The sequence below is a fragment of the Entelurus aequoreus genome, linkage group LG08 (genome assembly GCF_033978785.1).
Source record: "Entelurus aequoreus isolate RoL-2023_Sb linkage group LG08, RoL_Eaeq_v1.1, whole genome shotgun sequence".
NCBI classification, from domain to species: domain Eukaryota; kingdom Metazoa; phylum Chordata; class Actinopteri; order Syngnathiformes; family Syngnathidae; genus Entelurus; species Entelurus aequoreus.
This window is the reverse complement of record NC_084738.1, coordinates 9,216,826-9,235,156: the sequence shown is the minus strand read 5'-3', so window position 1 is coordinate 9,235,156 and position 18,331 is coordinate 9,216,826. Positions and strand designations below refer to the sequence as shown.

At 36.0% G+C, this 18,331-nt stretch overlaps 2 protein-coding genes across 2 annotated transcripts in view; both read left to right on the top strand.

Moving 5' to 3' along the window:
* The window catches only part of LOC133654964 (glutathione peroxidase 2-like), a 3,587-nt gene extending 205 nt beyond the window's left edge, over nt 1-3,382 (top strand). The window contains exons 2-5 of the mRNA XM_062054838.1: nt 20-113; nt 2,707-2,837; nt 2,897-3,027; nt 3,091-3,382. Of these exons, the coding sequence (XP_061910822.1) occupies nt 20-113; nt 2,707-2,837; nt 2,897-3,027; nt 3,091-3,148 (414 nt within the window). The 3' untranslated portion in view covers nt 3,149-3,382. The remainder of the gene's footprint in view (nt 1-19; nt 114-2,706; nt 2,838-2,896; nt 3,028-3,090) is intronic.
* Nucleotides 3,383-6,569: 3,187 nt separating this feature from the next.
* Nucleotides 6,570-15,944, top strand: ndufb8 (NADH:ubiquinone oxidoreductase subunit B8). The gene is given in 7 exon segments (XM_062054837.1): nt 6,570-6,712; nt 6,946-7,072; nt 8,352-8,451; nt 13,113-13,169; nt 13,171-13,200; nt 13,202-13,270; nt 15,791-15,944. Coding segments are annotated over 7 exon segments (600 nt in total). The 5' UTR covers nt 6,570-6,588; the 3' UTR covers nt 15,884-15,944.
* The last annotated feature ends 2,387 nt before the right edge of the window (nt 15,945-18,331 follow it).

Here is an 18,331-nt window from a genome sequence, read left to right as displayed (position 1 = left end):
TTGTATTTTTTTTTTACAGTACCATCGACTGAATGCACTCATGGAAATGTTTGGTGACCTCAACTTCACCGTTCTGGGATTCTGTTGCAACCAGTTCGGCCTCCAGTCCCCTGGTAGCTATACTCTCATTCTATTAAAATGTGTTTGTTTACAATCACACTGCAATACAAAAAATTGATAGAATTTACTTGAAATAAAATGGCTTTTTTTTCTTTTCTGGACTTTAGCATAAAACCTGTAGTTTTTACACTAAATGAAAAATTGTACAACTGTTACTTCCACCGTAAAATTACAGTAACTGAGCTGTAAGGTTGTTGTTTTTTACCCTAAAATCTACTGTTGTTGTTTTTACAGTGCATTACTGTAAATAGAAAAGCAGTACGTTAATTTTTTTGCAGTAAAATGTTGGCAACTGAGCTACATTTTTTTTTTACCGTAAAATCATTATTTTTACAGTGCGTTACTGTAACTGGAAAAACGGTACAAGTGTTATTTTTACGGTAACATTTTGGCCACTGTTGTTGTTTCACAGTGCATTACTGTAAATGGAAAAGCAGCACCTCTATTTTTCACAGTAAAATGTTGGTAACTGAGCTGCCATTTAGTTTTACCGTAAAATCTAGCGTCTTTATTTTTACAGAAAAATTACTGTAAATGCAAAAATGGTACCACTGTTATTTTTACGGTAACATTTTGGCCACTGAGCTGCCAGTTTATTAGGAGTTTTTTTTTAACCGTGAAATGATTAGTTTTTACAGTGCATTACAGTAAATGGAAATAAGGTAGGCTCTACTTATTCCTACAACAACATTTTAGCAACTGAGCTGCCATTTTTTTTTTTTTACTGTAAAGTCTACCGTCGTTATTTTTACAGTGAATTACCGCGTGACTACATTTTATTTTTACGATAAAATTCTGGCTACTAAGCTATGAGTTTTTTCGACTTAAAAAACACAGCCCTTTTTACAGTAAAACCCTTGAGACTGAGCTGCCATTTTATCGTAAAATCTACCGTCTTTTTTTTTAATTTTTACAGTGAATTACTGTAAATGCAAAAAAGGTACCAATGTAATTTTTACGGTAACATTTTGGCCACTGAGCTGCCAGTTTGTTTGGTTTTTTTAACCGTAAAATTGATCGTTTTTACAGTGCCATACAGTAAATGGAAATAAGGTAGGCTACTACTTATTCCTACAGCAAAATTTTAGCAACTGAGCTGCCATTTTCTTTTTTACTATAAAGTCTACCGTGGTTATTTTTACAGTGAATTACCGCGTGACTACATTTTATTTTTACGATAAAATTCTGGCTACTAAGCTATGAGTTTTTTCGACTTTAAAAACACCGCCCTTTTTACAGTAAAACCCTTGAGACTGAGCTGCCATTTTATCGTAAAATCTACCGTCTTTTTTTTTTATTTTTTACAGTGAATGTAAAAAAAATACCACTGTTAGTTTTACGGTAAAATTTTGGCCACTGAATTGCCAGTTTGTTTGTTTTTTTTAACTGTAAAATGTATCGTTTTTACAGTGCCGTACTGTAAATGGAAATAAGGTAGGCTACTACTTATTCCTACAACAAAATTTTAGCAACTGAGCTGCCTTTTTTTTTTACTGTAAAGTCTACCGTCGTTATTTTTTACAGTGAATTACCGCGTGACTACAGTTTATTTTTACGATAAAATTCTGGCTACTAAGCTATGAGTTTTTTCGACTTTAAAAACACAGCCCTTTTTACAGTAAAACCCTTGAGACTGAGCTGCCATTTTATCGTAAAATCTACCGTCTTTTTTTTTTATTTTTACAGTGAATTACTGTAAATACAAAAAAGGTACCAATGAAATTTTTACGGTAACATTTTGGCCACTGAGCTGCCAGTTTGTTTGGTTTTTTTAACCGTAAAATTGATCGTTTTTACAGTGCCATACTGTAAATGGAGATAAGGTAGGCTACTACTTATTCCTACAGCAAAATTTTAGCAACTGAGCTGCCATTTTTTTTTTTACTATAAAGTCTACCGTGGTTATTTTTACAGTGAATTACCGCGTTAATACATTTTATTTTTACGGTAAAATTCTGGCTACTAAGCTATGAGTTTTTTCGACTTTAAAAACACCGCCCTTTTTACAGTAAAACCCTTGAGACTGAGCTGCCATTTTATCGTAAAATCTACCGTCTTTTTTTCTCTTTTTTTTTACAGTGAATGCAAAAAAAATACCACTGTTAGTTTTACGGTAAAATTTTGGCCACTGAATTGCCGGTTTGTTTGTTTTTTTTAACTGTAAAATGTATCGTTTTTACAGTGCCATACTGTAAATGGAAATAAGGTAGGCTACTACTTTTTCCTACAGCAAAATTTTAGCAACTGAGCTGCCTTTTTTTTTTTACTGTAAAGTCTACGTCGTTATTTTTACAGTGAATTACCGCGTGAATACATTTTATTTTTACGATAAAATTCTGGCGACTAAGCTACGGGTTTTTTCGACTTTAAAAACACCGCCCTTTTTTACAGTAAAACCCTTGAGACTGAGCTGCCATTTTATCGTAAAATCTACCGTGAATTACTGCGTGAATACATTTTGTTTTTACGATAAAATTCTGGCAACTGAGCTCCAATGGTTTTTTAAATGGTAAAATCTACTGAATTTTTCTGGTGATAATTTACAGTACGAAGTATTTTTACCTGACTGATATGTCTTTTTTCCAGAGGGCAGTCATGAAACCTTAAACATCCTTAAGTACGTAAGACCTGGAGGAGGATTTGTGCCAAAGTTTCCCATCTTCGGTAAAGTGGAGGTTAACGGATCAAACGAAGATCCACTCTTCACCTACCTGAAGGTACAGTACGCATATTTTCTGCTGCGAACGTTTTTTTACCATTCCATTTATCTCCACAGGAGTCTTTGCCCTTTGTGAACCCGGTCATAGGAGAAATGAAGAAATTCTACTGGTCACCCATCGCAGTCGATGACATCCGATGGAACTTCGAGAAGTTCCTGATCACCGCAGGCGGCGAGCCCTTCCGCAGGTGAAGCGAAGCACCTTTTCGGAAGGAATCCTTTGTCACGCCGATGCTCTCACTTTGCGGCAGGTATGAACTTCACTGTCCCGTCGACAAGGTGGAGAAGGATATTGCCCAGCTCCTCTAGATTGGACTGTCTTTCCGGGTTTATCTGCGGTGGCGGAGTGACGGTCCCTCGGTCAACGCACGTGTGCACCTGAGCTGGATCTGATGGGAAGAGGAACAGGACTTGGAACTTTAGTGCATTCACTCCAAAGACCATGTTTCCTTCAGCCACCGCGTGATATATGGGTGTCGTTGTGGCTTGTGCAGCCCTTTGAGACACTTGTGATTACGGGCGATATAAATAAACTTTGATTGATTGATGGATTGACTGTGTGAAATAAATATTCACGACTATATTATACTTACACTTAGACTTAGACAAACTTTATTGATCCACAAGGGAAATTGTTCCACAGAGTAGCTCAGTTTCAAAGGGTTGAAAGGGTAAGGATGGAAAGGATAATGCAGGTATTAAGTAGACTAAAAATGCATCACAGTAGCAACGTAAAATATAACATATATGTAATATTTACATATTATATATACAGTATATAGTATTTACTGATATATTATTATATTATATTTATATATAATATATACAAAAAATAACAAATCCCGATTACCTTGTACAATATTACAGTATATGTATATGTATATGAACAGTATATGCTGCAGCAAAAAAAAAAAAAAAAGGCAGCATAAAATAGAGAGTAGATCCAAAATATACATTATAGACAAAGAGAGGTAGCTAACGTAGAAGCGGTCAGGTAATAGATATTGTATCACACGAATATACGAATAAAATGCAATATAAATAATAAAAGAATAGTTTAAAACTTTAATGAAGTTTTAACAAACAAAAAGATTAAATGTACAATGCAGCTTAGGACAAGCGGTAGAAAATGGATGGGTGGAATCATAGACATCTTATCAGTAGACGCAGCATTGGCTTCTGTGACGCGAGAAATTCGGCCGCCATCTTGAAGTGGTGACGAGGAGCCGGCGAGCAGCCTAAACTGACAGTTGATAGGTAGAAAACAAAGATGCCAGGCTTGTGTTCAGCATTTTCCTGCTCAAATGAGCGGACTGTTGAAAATAGGAATCGGGGGATTACTTTTCACAAGTAAGATTTAACATTAACGTACTAATGGTTGTATTGTGAAAAGAATATTACCACAGTTGAGAAGGAGGAAAGATCTTCAATAGTACTGAAATCGTAGCCGCCACTGATTATGAGGCATTCTCATTTCAGGCAAAGTATAAGACAATACTTTGTTAACAGTATAATTGTACCAGGAATAGGTATTCAAGTAACAAATACTAACATTGTTGGGTAAAACAGAATTTGGTTTTATTCTGAATCCAGTGAAACAGATTGATGGTGTTAGCTGATATAAAGACTTTCAGGTGTTTGTATGTTTATGTTTAAGTATTTGGCAGACGCTTTTATCCAAAGCGACATACATAAAAAATACATACAAAATAATCACTGTAAACATTATCATTTAAGGGAAGAATGTAATATAAGATATCAATACAAAGTGTGAAGACAGAATAAAGTATCTGCTGCTGCAGCAACAGAGATACAGTCTATAGGTCCCTAAGATATATAGATATCTAATAGGGCTGTGAATCTTTGGGTGTCCCACGATTTGATTCAATATCGATTCTTGGGGTCATGATTCGATTCAAAATCGATTTTTTTTTTTCATTTTTTCCCGATTCAAAACGATTCTCTATTCATTCAATACATAGGATTTCAGCAGGATCTACCCCAGTCTGCTGACATGCAAGCAGAGTAGTAGATTTTTGTAAAAAAGCTTTTGTAATTGTAAAGGACAATGTTTTATCAACTGATTGCAATAATATAAATTTATTTTTTAACTATTAAATGAAATAAAAATATTACTTATTTTATCTTTGTGAAAATATTGGACACAGTGTGTTGTCAAGCTTATGAGATGCGATGCAAGTGTAAGCCACTGTGACAATATTGTTCTTTTTTTAATTTTTTATAAATGTCTAATGATAATTTTTAATCACTGCTATGTTGAAATTGTAACTAATACTGATACTGTTGTTGATCATATTCATTTCTGTTTCACTACTTTTGGTTTGTTCTGTGTCGTGTTTGTGTCTCCTCTCAATTGCTCTGTTTATTGCCGTTCTGAGTGTTGCTGGGTCAGGTTTGGTTTTAGAATTGGATTGCATTGTTATGGTATTACTGTGTATTGTTTTGTTGGACTGATTAATTTAAAAATAAAAAAAAATTTACAAAAAAAGAGATTTTTTAAAAATGAGAATCGATTCTGAATCGCACAACGTGAGAATCGCGATTCAAATTTGAATCGATTTTTTCCCACACCCCTAATATCTAATGTATTCATACATTGTTTATGTAGGATATACGCATGTATATATAACCTAATCACATTGTTTCTTGAATTTAAAAATAGCTGACAGTTTTTTTCCCTTTTCTCTGGGATTATATTCCCAGTTTTGATCTCGGACATCTGGTCATTTATAGCATATAAAAATATTCTATTACTGTTAAGTAAACTATGAATAACAAAACACGCCAAAACATGTGTCCTTTATCGTAGCTACACGTATGACAAAAAAACGCGTGAAAATCAGTGGTATTCAGTGAGGTAAAATGAATTAAATGCGCTGACAGTTCATTGCTCCTGCCCAAACGAATTGCACTGAGTGGAGCGGATCACCACTCCAAGATGGCGGGCCCGCGTCTTGTCAGCGCCAGTAGGCAGTAGCGGTCGATGCTGCGTCTACTTATAAGATGTCTATGGGTGGAATAGCTGTTTTTTTTTTGTTTTTTTTTGTTTTTGTTTTTTTGTTGTTTTTTTTGTTGTTGTTTTTTTTTTTTTATGAGAAAGTTCACACACAAACCAAACATTTTTTATTTTGATAAGAACTTTTTCCACTCCGCAACAGCTGTCGCAATATTGGGAAAAAAATAGAATACATTCAGACAAAAACAGTACAAAACAGCGCCAGGGGGTACAATGACGAAACTTTTTTATTCATTTTTTATTTTATTTTATTTTTTTTAAATTTTATTTATACATTTCAACATTTCAACAATCAAATAAGTACAAAAGTAGTACAAAACAGTACAAAAAGAATACAAAGCAGCGCCAGGGGGTTATAAATTCAAAGTAACTAAAATAGAATGCAAAAAAAACATATATATAATATAAACAAAGTGCAAAGCCATAGGCTCACTCAATTTCAGTAAACAACTGAAATTTGGAACACAGCATAATCGTCTTCACAGCTTTCTGGTTGCTAGAGGTAGAGAGTGTCTTAATGTACAGTTCTAACTCTTTTTTAAAGGCACAAAAGACAGGTCGGGTATTGAGAAACTTACATTTATGAATATAAAACTTAGCCAATAGTATAATGAGGTTGCAAAGGTAAAATTCCTTTTCAAATTGAATAGCTGTTTTGTTAAACTATTTATGTTTTACCCTCATGACGACCCGTAGTTTACCTTTTTCGCGCATGCGCACCTCTCCTCCACTAACAGCCGTCAGTATGGCTATCGTTGGATTCCGACGATGGGCCCAAGCCCTTTCAAAGGGGCAAGGGTCCGGCATTTCTGCTCTTCTTTCCGGGTCCAGGGCAGGTCAGTTGATATGTCGCATTCATTTGGTTTTTCATGATTAAAGTACTAAAAAATGTGTTATTTGGTAGGTTTGAAGAGCTAAATGGACGTAACCTTGACATGCTAACTTTAGCTTGGGCTAGCTCCGCGGCCTCTTGTCATGAATGGGGACGAAGACAGCTAAAGTAGCATTGCTGTTATTGTCAGAGTACAACTTGAATATTTTGCATATGTGTTTATTTGTATTACTTCAGCCTCTGGTGCTGCAAAGGGTAACTTGCCAGGTCCGTACCCGAAAACTCCAGAGGAGAGGGCTGCTGCAGCCAAGAAGTACAACCTGACAGCTGCAGACTATCAGCCTTTTCCTGACCAAGGATTAGGGTAAAGTTTATTGTTGACTAATAATATATTGCACAGTCGCTGTAAGTGCACTTAATTTTACATAGATACATTTTGGCAGTGATGTACTGTAATATTGATGATTTACACCCTACCCTCCTTCAAAACCGCACTAAAAGAACACCTCCAGGAAACTACAACCCTAGACTAACACCCTCCCCCCACCACATCCCACCTCCCCGGATTGAAATTAATCAAATGTAAATAATCAAATGTATATACTTGTTCTTATGCTTTCTGAGCTCACTATGTTCACTGCTCGCTGTACATATCCTACCAAGTCAGACCTACACTGTTTCAATGTCCATTTCTCAGATTATATTATTGTTGATGACTGAAGTGCTGATATCAACCAAACCTAACCCCCCGCCGCACCCAAAACACTTGATGCATATAATCACACCAGTAGGATGATTCTATGTGTCTACATTAAAACAATATTGTTCATACTAGGGATGTGCGTATCGATCCTGTGGTATCGATATATCGATACTCACACGCTACTCATTTGGCATCACTTTTCTGAAAAAAGTATCGATATAAACCAAAAAAACGGCGTGTGGGGGGTGCAAGCATCACTTTCAGATGTTTTTGATGACTTACTTAACTTCCTATGTGCTGGGACACCCCTGTACCTGGCAGAGTATAGAGCTGGCCCAGTCACGTGACAGGAGACAGCGAATGAGCGTCGTCAACGTGCAACACACACACAGCCAGCCGACAGCGATGCAGGCAGGCATATCCAGTGTTGTCCAATTGTTGACTTAAAACAGGCATTGTTTTTGTTTTTTTTTAGTAATGTTTACTGAATATTTTTGTTTAAATGATTATCCTGAATTCAAATAATTTCCACACAGGGGAGTTTACTGTTAGTTGAAAATTGCTTGAGTATTTAAAACAAGATAAGAAAGAGATACAAGTTGGAGATTCTTCATCTTTGCATTACAGTTTTATTTTTTTCCAAGAAAATCTTGAATATATGATTGAATGTGATTTTGGTTTTAATCTGTAACATGATTTCTTACATTTCGAAAACATTAGCCTATTTCATATTTCATTAATTGCTAATTATATCACAAACTTTAAAAAATAACTGCAGCTTCTTGCAATTCGGATTTGACTGATACCATTTAGTGGTCAATTGTACGGAATATGTACTGTACTGTGCAATCTACTAATAAAAGTCTCAATCAATCAATCAAAACCTATTTTTTAAGAAATAATAACCTACAAATAACAACCCATGTTGGTGTTTTTGCAGATATGGCGATTATCCAAAACTTCCAGATCGATCCCAGCACGAGAGAGACCCATGGTATGATTGGGACCACCCTGACCTGAGGAGGAACTGGGGAGAGCCGGTAAAATAGCAGTTTTGTTAACCTACCTGGGCTGTATGGTATACCGGTAGTAATAATATACATTATACTGTATATATAATATGTTATATATATTATGTTATTTATTATTATTCTTGTCTATTGTGAGCGAACTGTGGTGCTGAATTTCCCCCAGGGATCAATAAAATACTTTCTATTCTATTCTAAAGTACCGCGGTACGAATGAATTAAAAATGTACTATACTCAGTCCAGTCCAGTTCAGTTTCAGTTTATTTGGAACATGCATACGACACAATGTAATGCATCACCCAATTGTTTCATTACAGCATGTCCGAAAAGGAGTCGGAAGAAGCAGAGCTTATTTAAACCTACCCCTTTTCATACCATAGCAATTTTATCCCATTTCAAGTTTCAACAAGTTTCACGTTTTATTCGTCACATGCAGAGTACACCACAGTGAAATGCTTTTTTCCATGCTCTTCAGATATTGCGTACAGTGGGATCCAAACACTAGTTACAAAATCCCTCCATCCATTTTCTACCGCTTGTCACTCCTACCCACTTCTCTAAAGTGGGCTGGCTCAAGGTGGAGGACAGAGTTAAACAACTTGCACTGAGCCAAGTCTATAAAATCCACTACACCTCCCTGATACCGAAGTACATGTCAAACTACTTCCTTAACGTAAATGACCGCCATAACCACAACACCAGGGGGATCTCTATCCTCCTTCAAAACCGCAATAAAAGTTCACCTCCAGGCAGCTACAAACCTAAACTAACACCTTCCCCGGATTGCTAATAATCAAATGTAAACAATCAAATGCAGATACTTTTTCTTATGCCTTCTGATCTCTCTCTCAACCTAAACTAACACCTTCCCCGGATTGCTAATAATCAAATGTAAACAATCAAATGCAGATACTTTTTCTTATGCCTTCTGATCTCTCTCTCTCTCTCTCTCTCTCTCTCTCTCTCTCTCTCTCTCTCTCTCTCTCTCTCTCTCTCTCTCTCTCTCTCTCTCTCTCTCTCTCTCTCTCTCTCTCTCTCTCAATTCATCTCTCTCTCTCTCTCTCTCTCTCTCTCTCTCTCTCTCTCTCTCTCTCTCTCTCTCTCTCTCTCTCTCTCTCTGTGTGTCCACTACTTGATGTAAATAATTCAATGTGATTATCTTATGTGATGACTGTATTATGATGATAGTATATATCAGTGGTTCTCAAATGGGGGTACTTGTACCCCTGGGGGTACTTAAAGGTATGCCAAGGGGTACGTGAGATTTATTTTTAAATATTCTAAAAATAGCAACAATTCAAAAATCCTTTATAAATATATTTATTGAATAATACTTCAACAAAATATGAATGTAAGTTCATAAACTGAACATCAAATCAAGTAGGCTATTCCATTCATTACCATAAAGCCAGAGTTTCCCCCATGCCATGATGGTTTGACCCTCACTAAAATGTCTGTCAAAAAGAACTGTGAAAAGAAATGCAATATTCAATGTTGACAGCTAGATTTTCTGTGGACATGTTCCATAAATATTGATGTTAAAGATTTCTTTTTTTGTGAAGAAATGTTCAGAATTAAGTTCATGAATCCAGATGGATCTCCTCTTACAATCCCCAAAGAGGGCACTTTAAGTTGATGATTACTTCTATGTGTAGAAATCTTTATTTATAATTGAATCACTTGTTTATTTTTCAACAAGTTTTTAGTTATTTTTATATCTTTTTTTCCAAATAGTTCAAGAAAGACCACAACAAATGAGCAATATTTTGCACTGTTATACAATTTAATACATCAGAAACTGATGACATAGTGCTGTATTTTACTTCTTTATCTCTTTTTTTCAACCAAAAATGCTTTCCTCTGATTAGGGGGTACTTGAATTAAAAAAAAATTCACAGGGGGTACATCACTGAAAAAAGGTTGAGAACCACTGGTATATATGATAGTATATATCTGTATCATGAATCAATTTAAGTGGACCCCGACTTAAACAAGTTGAAAAACTTATTCGGGTGTTACCATTTAGTGGTCAATTGTACGGAATATGTACTTCACTGTGCAACCTACTAATAAAAGTCTCAATCAATCAATCAATCAATCAATCAATCGTCCTTTTTGGGGTCGCTAATACACTAAATACAAAAAAATACAAACATTTGAATACCTCTGATGTACATTAATTACAAGACAATAAGTTACAGTAGTTATGGTAGAGGTATCAGTACAAGTAGAAGTACAGTAGTCAAATACAGTACCAGTGCAAGATCAAATAGTATATACAGTATAGGAAGCAACAAATATTAAGGTGTCTACAGTTCTTTGGCAGTTGAGTAGTGACAGTAGTATGAACAAAGGTAATGGAACAGTATGACTTATTTATATTCTTGTTTTTACATTTATTTACAGTCATTGAATGAACAGTATTGTAGTCTGGTAATTACAGTGGTAAATAAAGTGATTCTTGTGCGTGCGGTTTTCTTGTTCTTTCCTTGTTCTCTAACAGAACAGTGAACAAATAAATAATATACCATAGTAAGCAAAGAAATATTAAATACATAAATAATCTTTGTCACAATTTAAAAAAAAAAAGGTTCAAGATGTTATCATAATTTTTGTTCTGTGTACTTACAGTCTCGTAAACTGAATCATATTGGTGCTTTGTTTGATTTCTTTGGTTAATCCGTTCCATGATTTAATTCCACATACTGATATACTTTTAAGTGTTGTACGAGCATACAAATGTTTTAAATTAGATTTTCCTCTAAGGTTATATTTTTCGTCTTTTGTTGAGAAAAATTGTTGTACATTCTTAGGTAGCAGGTTATAATTTGCTTTATACATAATTTTAGCTGTTTGCAAAAGCACCAAATCGTTGAATTTTAATAATTGTGTCAATAATTGTGATTTAATAAATAAAGACTTTCTATGTTCTCTATATCCAACGTTATGTATTATTCTAATAGATTTTTTTTGTAACACAGTTATTGAATGAAGCGCACATTTGTAGTTGTTTCCCCATATTTCTACACAATAACTCCGATATGGTAACACTAGCGAGCAGTAGAGAATATGAAGTGATTTTACATTAAACATACTGCCTTTGAAAACATTGCTCGTAACATGTTAGTCAACACACACACAGCATTTACAAGCAAAAACAGCATGAAGACTGGAGAGGGAGAATGGATGTGTTTTAGCTTTAAAACTAACGATAAAGGTAAAGCGTTGCCATGCAAGCTAGCGGCTAGCTACTTCTCAATTACTAATCTTTGCCTGCATGGCAACAAACTACCGTTTTTAGAAATATTATAACTACATAATACATAAACATGCTTCACTACACACCATAAGAGGTTACAATAGTTAACCGCCAACAACAAGCGAGCGCTCCTGATTGTAAACAAATGGGTGGATCTATACAAATATTGACTGAAACGATACCAAGTACAAGAGTCGTATCTAGTCGATACTCCAAAGAGCACATTGATATTTTTTATTGTCACAAAATCTTTTGTCATTTTTTTATTGTTTATAAACTCTGGAAATACTTCCCTAGACACCGGAGAACATTACCAGGAATTATGATCCTGTAACAACTTGGTGTCTTATATAGATACCTAAGTCTGTATTATCACCCAAAACTTATGTAAAGTATACAAACAATAGAATAAATGCTTATTACATTTTAACAGAAGTGTAGATAGAACATGTTAAAAAAGAAAGTTAGCAAATATTAACATTAAATGAATAGGCGGATTAATAATCCATTCATTCATTTTTGACCGCTTGACCCATATTTTTGACAAAATAATAGAATGGGAAATGACACAATATGTTACTACATAGGTAACAAAATAAGGAGCCTTTGTAACCTGTTTGCTTATTTACTACTGAAATAAGTTGTCTAGTATGTTCACTGTTATTTAATGCCAAAATTGTTTTTTGACTGTAATAAGAAAAATACACTACCGTTCAAAAGTTTGGGGTCACCCAAACAATTTTGTGGAATAGCCTTCATTTCTAAGAACAAGAATAGACTGTCGAGTTTCAGATGAAAGTTCTCTTTTTCTGGCCATTTTGAGCGTTTAATTGACGCCACAAATGTGATGCTCCAGAAACTCAATCTGCTCAAAGGAAGGTCAGTTTTGTAGCTTCTGTAACGAGCTAAAGTGTTTTCAGATGTGTGAACATGATTGCACAAGGGTTTTCTAATCATCAATTAGCCTTCTGAGCCAATGAGCAAACACATTGTACCATTAGAACACTGGAGTGATAGTTGCTGGAAATGGGCCTCTATACACCTATGTAGATATTGCACCAAAAACCAGACATTTGCAGCTAGAATAGTCATTTACCACATTAGCAATGTATAGAGTGTATTTTTTAAAAGTTAAGACTAGTTTAAAGTTATCTTCATTGAAAAGTACAGTGCTTTTCCTTTCAAAAAATAAGGACATTTCCAATGTGACCCCAAACTTTTGAACGGTGGTGTATGTTTAATGTATCATTAGATTTTCTGTTAAAATCAAGCCAATAATGAAATTTTTTGTTGTCCCCTATATTTTGAAAAGTATCGAGATACATTTTGGTACCGGTACCAAAATATTGACAACCCTACAGCCACATTGTGTTCTGACTCATTTGGGTTTTTTCTTTCTTCTTTTTCATTTAGATACACTGGGACTTTGACGCTTACATCCGTAACCGTGTGGACACATCGCCCACCGTTTTTGTCCTGGTCCTCCATGTGCAAGCAGCTGGTTCGGTTTCATCGGCTTCATGTTGTTCATGTTCTACCTTGGGGAGAAATTCCCATGTTACCAACCTATTGTAAGTAAAGACCATAGCACCTAAAACGTTTATTATAATGATTACGTGTCGGATGACACTAAAGACAATCTTATATAATACAAACCCCGTTTCCATATGAGATGGGAAATTGTGTTAGATGTAAATATAAACGGAATACAATGATTTGCAAATCATTTTCAACCATATTCAGTTGAATATGCTACAAAGACAACATATTTGATGTTCAAACTGATAAAAAAAAAAATTGTGCAAATAATCATTAACTTTAGAATTTGATGCCAGCAACACGTGACAAAGAAGCTGGGAAAGGTGGCAATAAATACTGATAAAGTTGAGGAATGCTCATCAAAACACTTATTTGGAACATCCCCACAGGTGAACAGGCAAATTGGGGAACAGGTGGGTGCCATGATTGGGTATAAAAGTAGATTCCATGAAATGCTCAGTCATTCCACAAAACAAGGATGGGGCGAGGGTCACCACTTTGTCAACAAATGCGTGAGCAAATTGTTTGAACAGTTTAAGAAAAACCTTTGTCAAACCAGCTATTGCAAGGAATTTAGGGATTTTCACTATCTACGGTCCGTAATATCATCAAAGGGTTTCAGAGAATCTGGAGAAATCACTGCACGTAAGCAGCTAAGCCTGTGACCTTCGATCCCTCAGGCTGTACTGCATCAACAAGCGACATCAGTGTGTAAAGGATATCACCACATGGGCTCATGAACACTTCAGAAAACCAACTGTCAGTAACTACAGTTTGGTCGCTACATCTGTAAGTGCAAGTTAAAAACTCTCCTATGCAAGGCGAAAAACCGTTTATCAACAACACCCAGAAACGCCGTCGGCTTCGCTGGGCCTGAGCTCATCTAAGATGGACTGATACAAAGTGGAAAAGTGTTCTGTGGTCTGACGAGTCCAGATTTCAAATTGTTTTTGGAAATATTCGACATCGTGTCATCCGGACCAAAGGGGAAGCAAACCCATCCAGACTGTTATCGACGCAAAGTTCAAAAGCCAGCATCTGTGATGGTATGAGGGTGTATTAGTGCCCAAGGCATGGGTTAACCTTACACATCTGTGAAGGCACCATTAATGCTGAAAGGTACATACAGGTTTTGGAACAACATATGCTGCCATCTAAGTGCCGTCTTTATCATGGACGCCCCTGCTTATTTCAGCAAGACAATGCCAAGCCACGTGTTACAATCAACGTGGCTTCATAGTAAAAGAGTGCGGGTACTAGACTGGCCTGCCTGTAGTCCAGACCTGTCTCCCATTGAAAATGTGTGAAGGCCTAAAATAGCACAAGGGAGACCCCCGGACCTGTTGAACAACTTAAGCTGTACATCAAGCAAGAATGGGAAAGAATTCCACCTGAGAAGCTTCAAAAATGTGTCTCCTCAGTTCCCAAACCTTTACTGAGTGTTGTTAAAAGGAAAGGCCATGTAAACACAGTGGTGAACATGCCCTTTCCCAACTACTTTGGCACGTGTTGCAGCCATGAAATTCTAAGTTAATTATTATTTGCAAAAAAAAAAAAAAGTTTGAGTTTGAAACATCACTGTCGGCTTCGCTGGGCCTGAACTCATCTAAGATGGACTGATACAAAGTGGAAAAGTATTCTGTGGTCTGACGAGTCCCACATTTCAAATTGTTTTTTGGAAACTGTGGACCGTCGGGTCCTCCGGACCAAAGAGGAAAAGAACCATCCGGATTGTTATAGGCGCAAAGTGTAAAAGCCAGCATCTGTGATGGTAATGGGGGTGTATTAGTGCCCAAGACATGGGTAACTTACACATCTGTGAAGGTGTCATTAATGCTGAAAGGTACATACAGGTTTTTGAGCAACATATGTTGCCATCCAAGCAACGTTACCATGGACGCCCCTGCTTATTTCAGCAAGACAAGGCCAAGCCACGTGTTACATCAATGTGGCTTCATAGTAAGAGTGCGGGTTACTAATGTGTGGCGCATTATAAAGCCTAAAATACCACAACTGAGACCCCCAGACTGTTGAACAACTTAAGCTGTACATCAAGCAAGAATGGGAAAGAATTCCACCTGAGAAGCTTCAAAAATGTGTCTCCTCAGTTCCCAAACGTTTACTGAGTGTTGTTAAAAGGAAAGGCCATGTAACACAGTGGTGAACATGCCTTTCCCAACTACTTTGGCACGTGTTGCAGCCATGAAATTCTAAGTTATTATTTGCAAAAAAAAAAAAATAAAGTTTGAGTTTGAACATCAAATATCTTGTCTTTGTAGTGCATTCAACTGAATATGGGTTGAAAAGGATTTGCAAATAATTGTATTCCGTTTATATTTACATCTAACACCATTTCCCAACTCATATGGAAACGGGGTTTGTAAATGAATCCTCATTACAGTCTTTTTTTTCTTTTATTTGTGCTTTTTATTCAGTAATATTCTTCCTATTCAATACATTTTACATGAATTTTGTCTTCTTCATCCCCAAATTATATTCAATACATAACCTCACCAACATCTTACTTCTATGCTTTATCTCCAACGTTCCAGGCACCAAAACAATACCCGTACAACAACCTGTACTTGGAGAAAGGTGGAGATCCTGAAAAACAGCCAGAGGAAGTCAAGCATTATGAAATATAAATGCTACAATCCTATTCTATGTGTACATATATTACTGTCAAGAATAAAATGCTAACAGTGATGTGTTGTCTTATTTGTATGTTGATCATGTTTTTATAGTTCACAGTGAGCCTACTAATGTATTTAACAGTGGCGGGCCGTGCGTTTCCCACCTAGGCCTTCGGTGATGTCCGACTTCAATGATTACCTCTCAAAATACCATCATTTATGTCACCACGTGACCATTACTGGAGAAGTACTATACAGAGACAACTAGATGAGGCCATTCCTGAAGGAATTGCGTGTGAATGCTCCAATGCTAAAGTTGAACTGAAATTGTGGAATTTTTTTTTAGAATTGTTGAAGTAGAGCACACAATTCCCAAACAGGCTGAATATTTTGAAGTTGGAACAGTTTGAATCAGATGAAAATGTGGGAGTTGTGGAACTTTAAATAATGTCCCATTGATTTCAATGGGAATTTCCAAAAAAAATGGGAATTTGGGGAAAAGCTGGATTTTTTTAGGAGCATGAATGTCCTAATTGAGCTGAATTGGTTGGTGTTGGAATTGTTTAAATCGGTCAAGAAATGTTGAAGTAGTAACAGTTTTTAATTGAGAAATTCCTGGAATTTTGGGAAAACGGGGAATTTTTCCAGTTCCTTAACCAACTTGGTTTATGTCCTGAATATGAGGAGTGTTTTGACGGTGGAACGGTTGAAATGGGTTGAAAAATGCGAAAGGAGTAGTCGAACTGAAGAAGGGTGCAATAGGTTACCAAAAAATGGGAATTCCTGGAATTTTGTTGAATGTGGAAAAATGGTACTTTGAATGCCCAAGATTAGTTGAATGTGTTGAAGGTGGAATGGTTTGAATCGGTTGAAGAATGTGTGAATTGTGGGAGTTTGAAAAATGGCCAATTAATTTTTAATGGGAAAAATGCAAAAAAAAAAAGGGAAATCCAGGATTTTTTTGTAGAATTGTCAAAGTAGAGCACACAATTCCTGAACAAGCTGAATATTTTGAAGTTGGGAAGGTTTGAATCTGATGAAAAGTGTGGGAATGTCCCATTGATTATAAAAGGAATTTCGGAAAAAAAAATTGGAATTTCGGGAAAAGCGGGAATTTTTTGGAAAATGTTTAAAAACTTGAATGAGTCGAAATGGTTGATGTTGACGTTTTTCAAATCGGTCGAGAAATGTTGAAGTAGTAACATGTTGAATTGAGAAATGGTATTACGGAATTCCTGGAATTTCGGGAAAACTGGGAATTTTTCCAGTTCGAAAAACAACTTCGTTTTTTTTTTTTTGCTGATTAAGAGTGTTTTGACGGTGGAACGGTTGAAATGCGTCAAATTGTGGAAGGAGTAGTCGCCAGAAAAAAGGGTGGAAATAGGGCTTTGGAAAAGCAGGAATCCTGGAAAATCCTAGACTTTTTTTGAACTTCGGAAAACAGAAGTTTGAATTTCCAGAATGGTGCAATATGTTGAAAGTGGAATGGTTTGAATAGGTGGAAAATGGGGAAATGGTGGAAGTTTGAAAAATGGCCAATTCATTTTGAATGGGAACAATGTCCTGGAAAACCTGGAATTCTGGGAAATCTGGGAATTTTTAGAATTTGTCAAGGTAACATTAACACACTACTGGGCATTGAATCACCACCAACAGTGTATATAACGGGTTATTTTCTGGCGCATTTAAAAATCAATAAACCCGCATCAGCAATTAAAACATATCTTGTGGTACTGTCAAAATTAAAATAGCAAAAAACATATTAAACGTGCAAAAATAAAGAAATAAAATATCTGAACTCACAACCTGTCGAACCCATTCGAGCTTCCGGTGATGTAGTTTCTCTTTAAATATCCTTTTTGAAAATGGCCTTGCAAATGTGTTGTCTTGTCTAATCATAAAAGATGCAGACGAGGCGTGTTGGTAGACTACTTAAAGTTTACTCCACAAGGTGCTCATCAAAAACATCCCATGAATTGATTGGGTGTTACCATTTAGTGGTCAATTGTACGCAATATGTACTGTACTGTGCAATCTACTAATAGTTTCAATCAATCCCGCTGCGCATGCTCTTCACTACCGTGGCATTCTGGGTAATGGAGTTCTTGTGTTACCTAGCTCATAACATCACAATATATATCTGCCTTAGGCCAGCTGGAAGGCCTTACTGACAACTGGTGATCTGATTGGCTATCGCAACTGTCTGTCAACTGTCTGTCCCCGTTCACTTACAGTGCATAGACGCCCACATTGTTCATTTTGAAGGCTTCGGCAGATTTGGTACAGCATGGCAACATAAACTAGCTGAATTCTGATTGGATAACAACTCTATAACCTAAAATTAACAGGGTTGAAAGGAGCATAATATGACATGGAGAAAATATTAATACTTTTAGTAAATAAAAAAATAATGTTACCTTTAATTATGATTTCTGCTTATTTGTGTATTTAATTTACTTG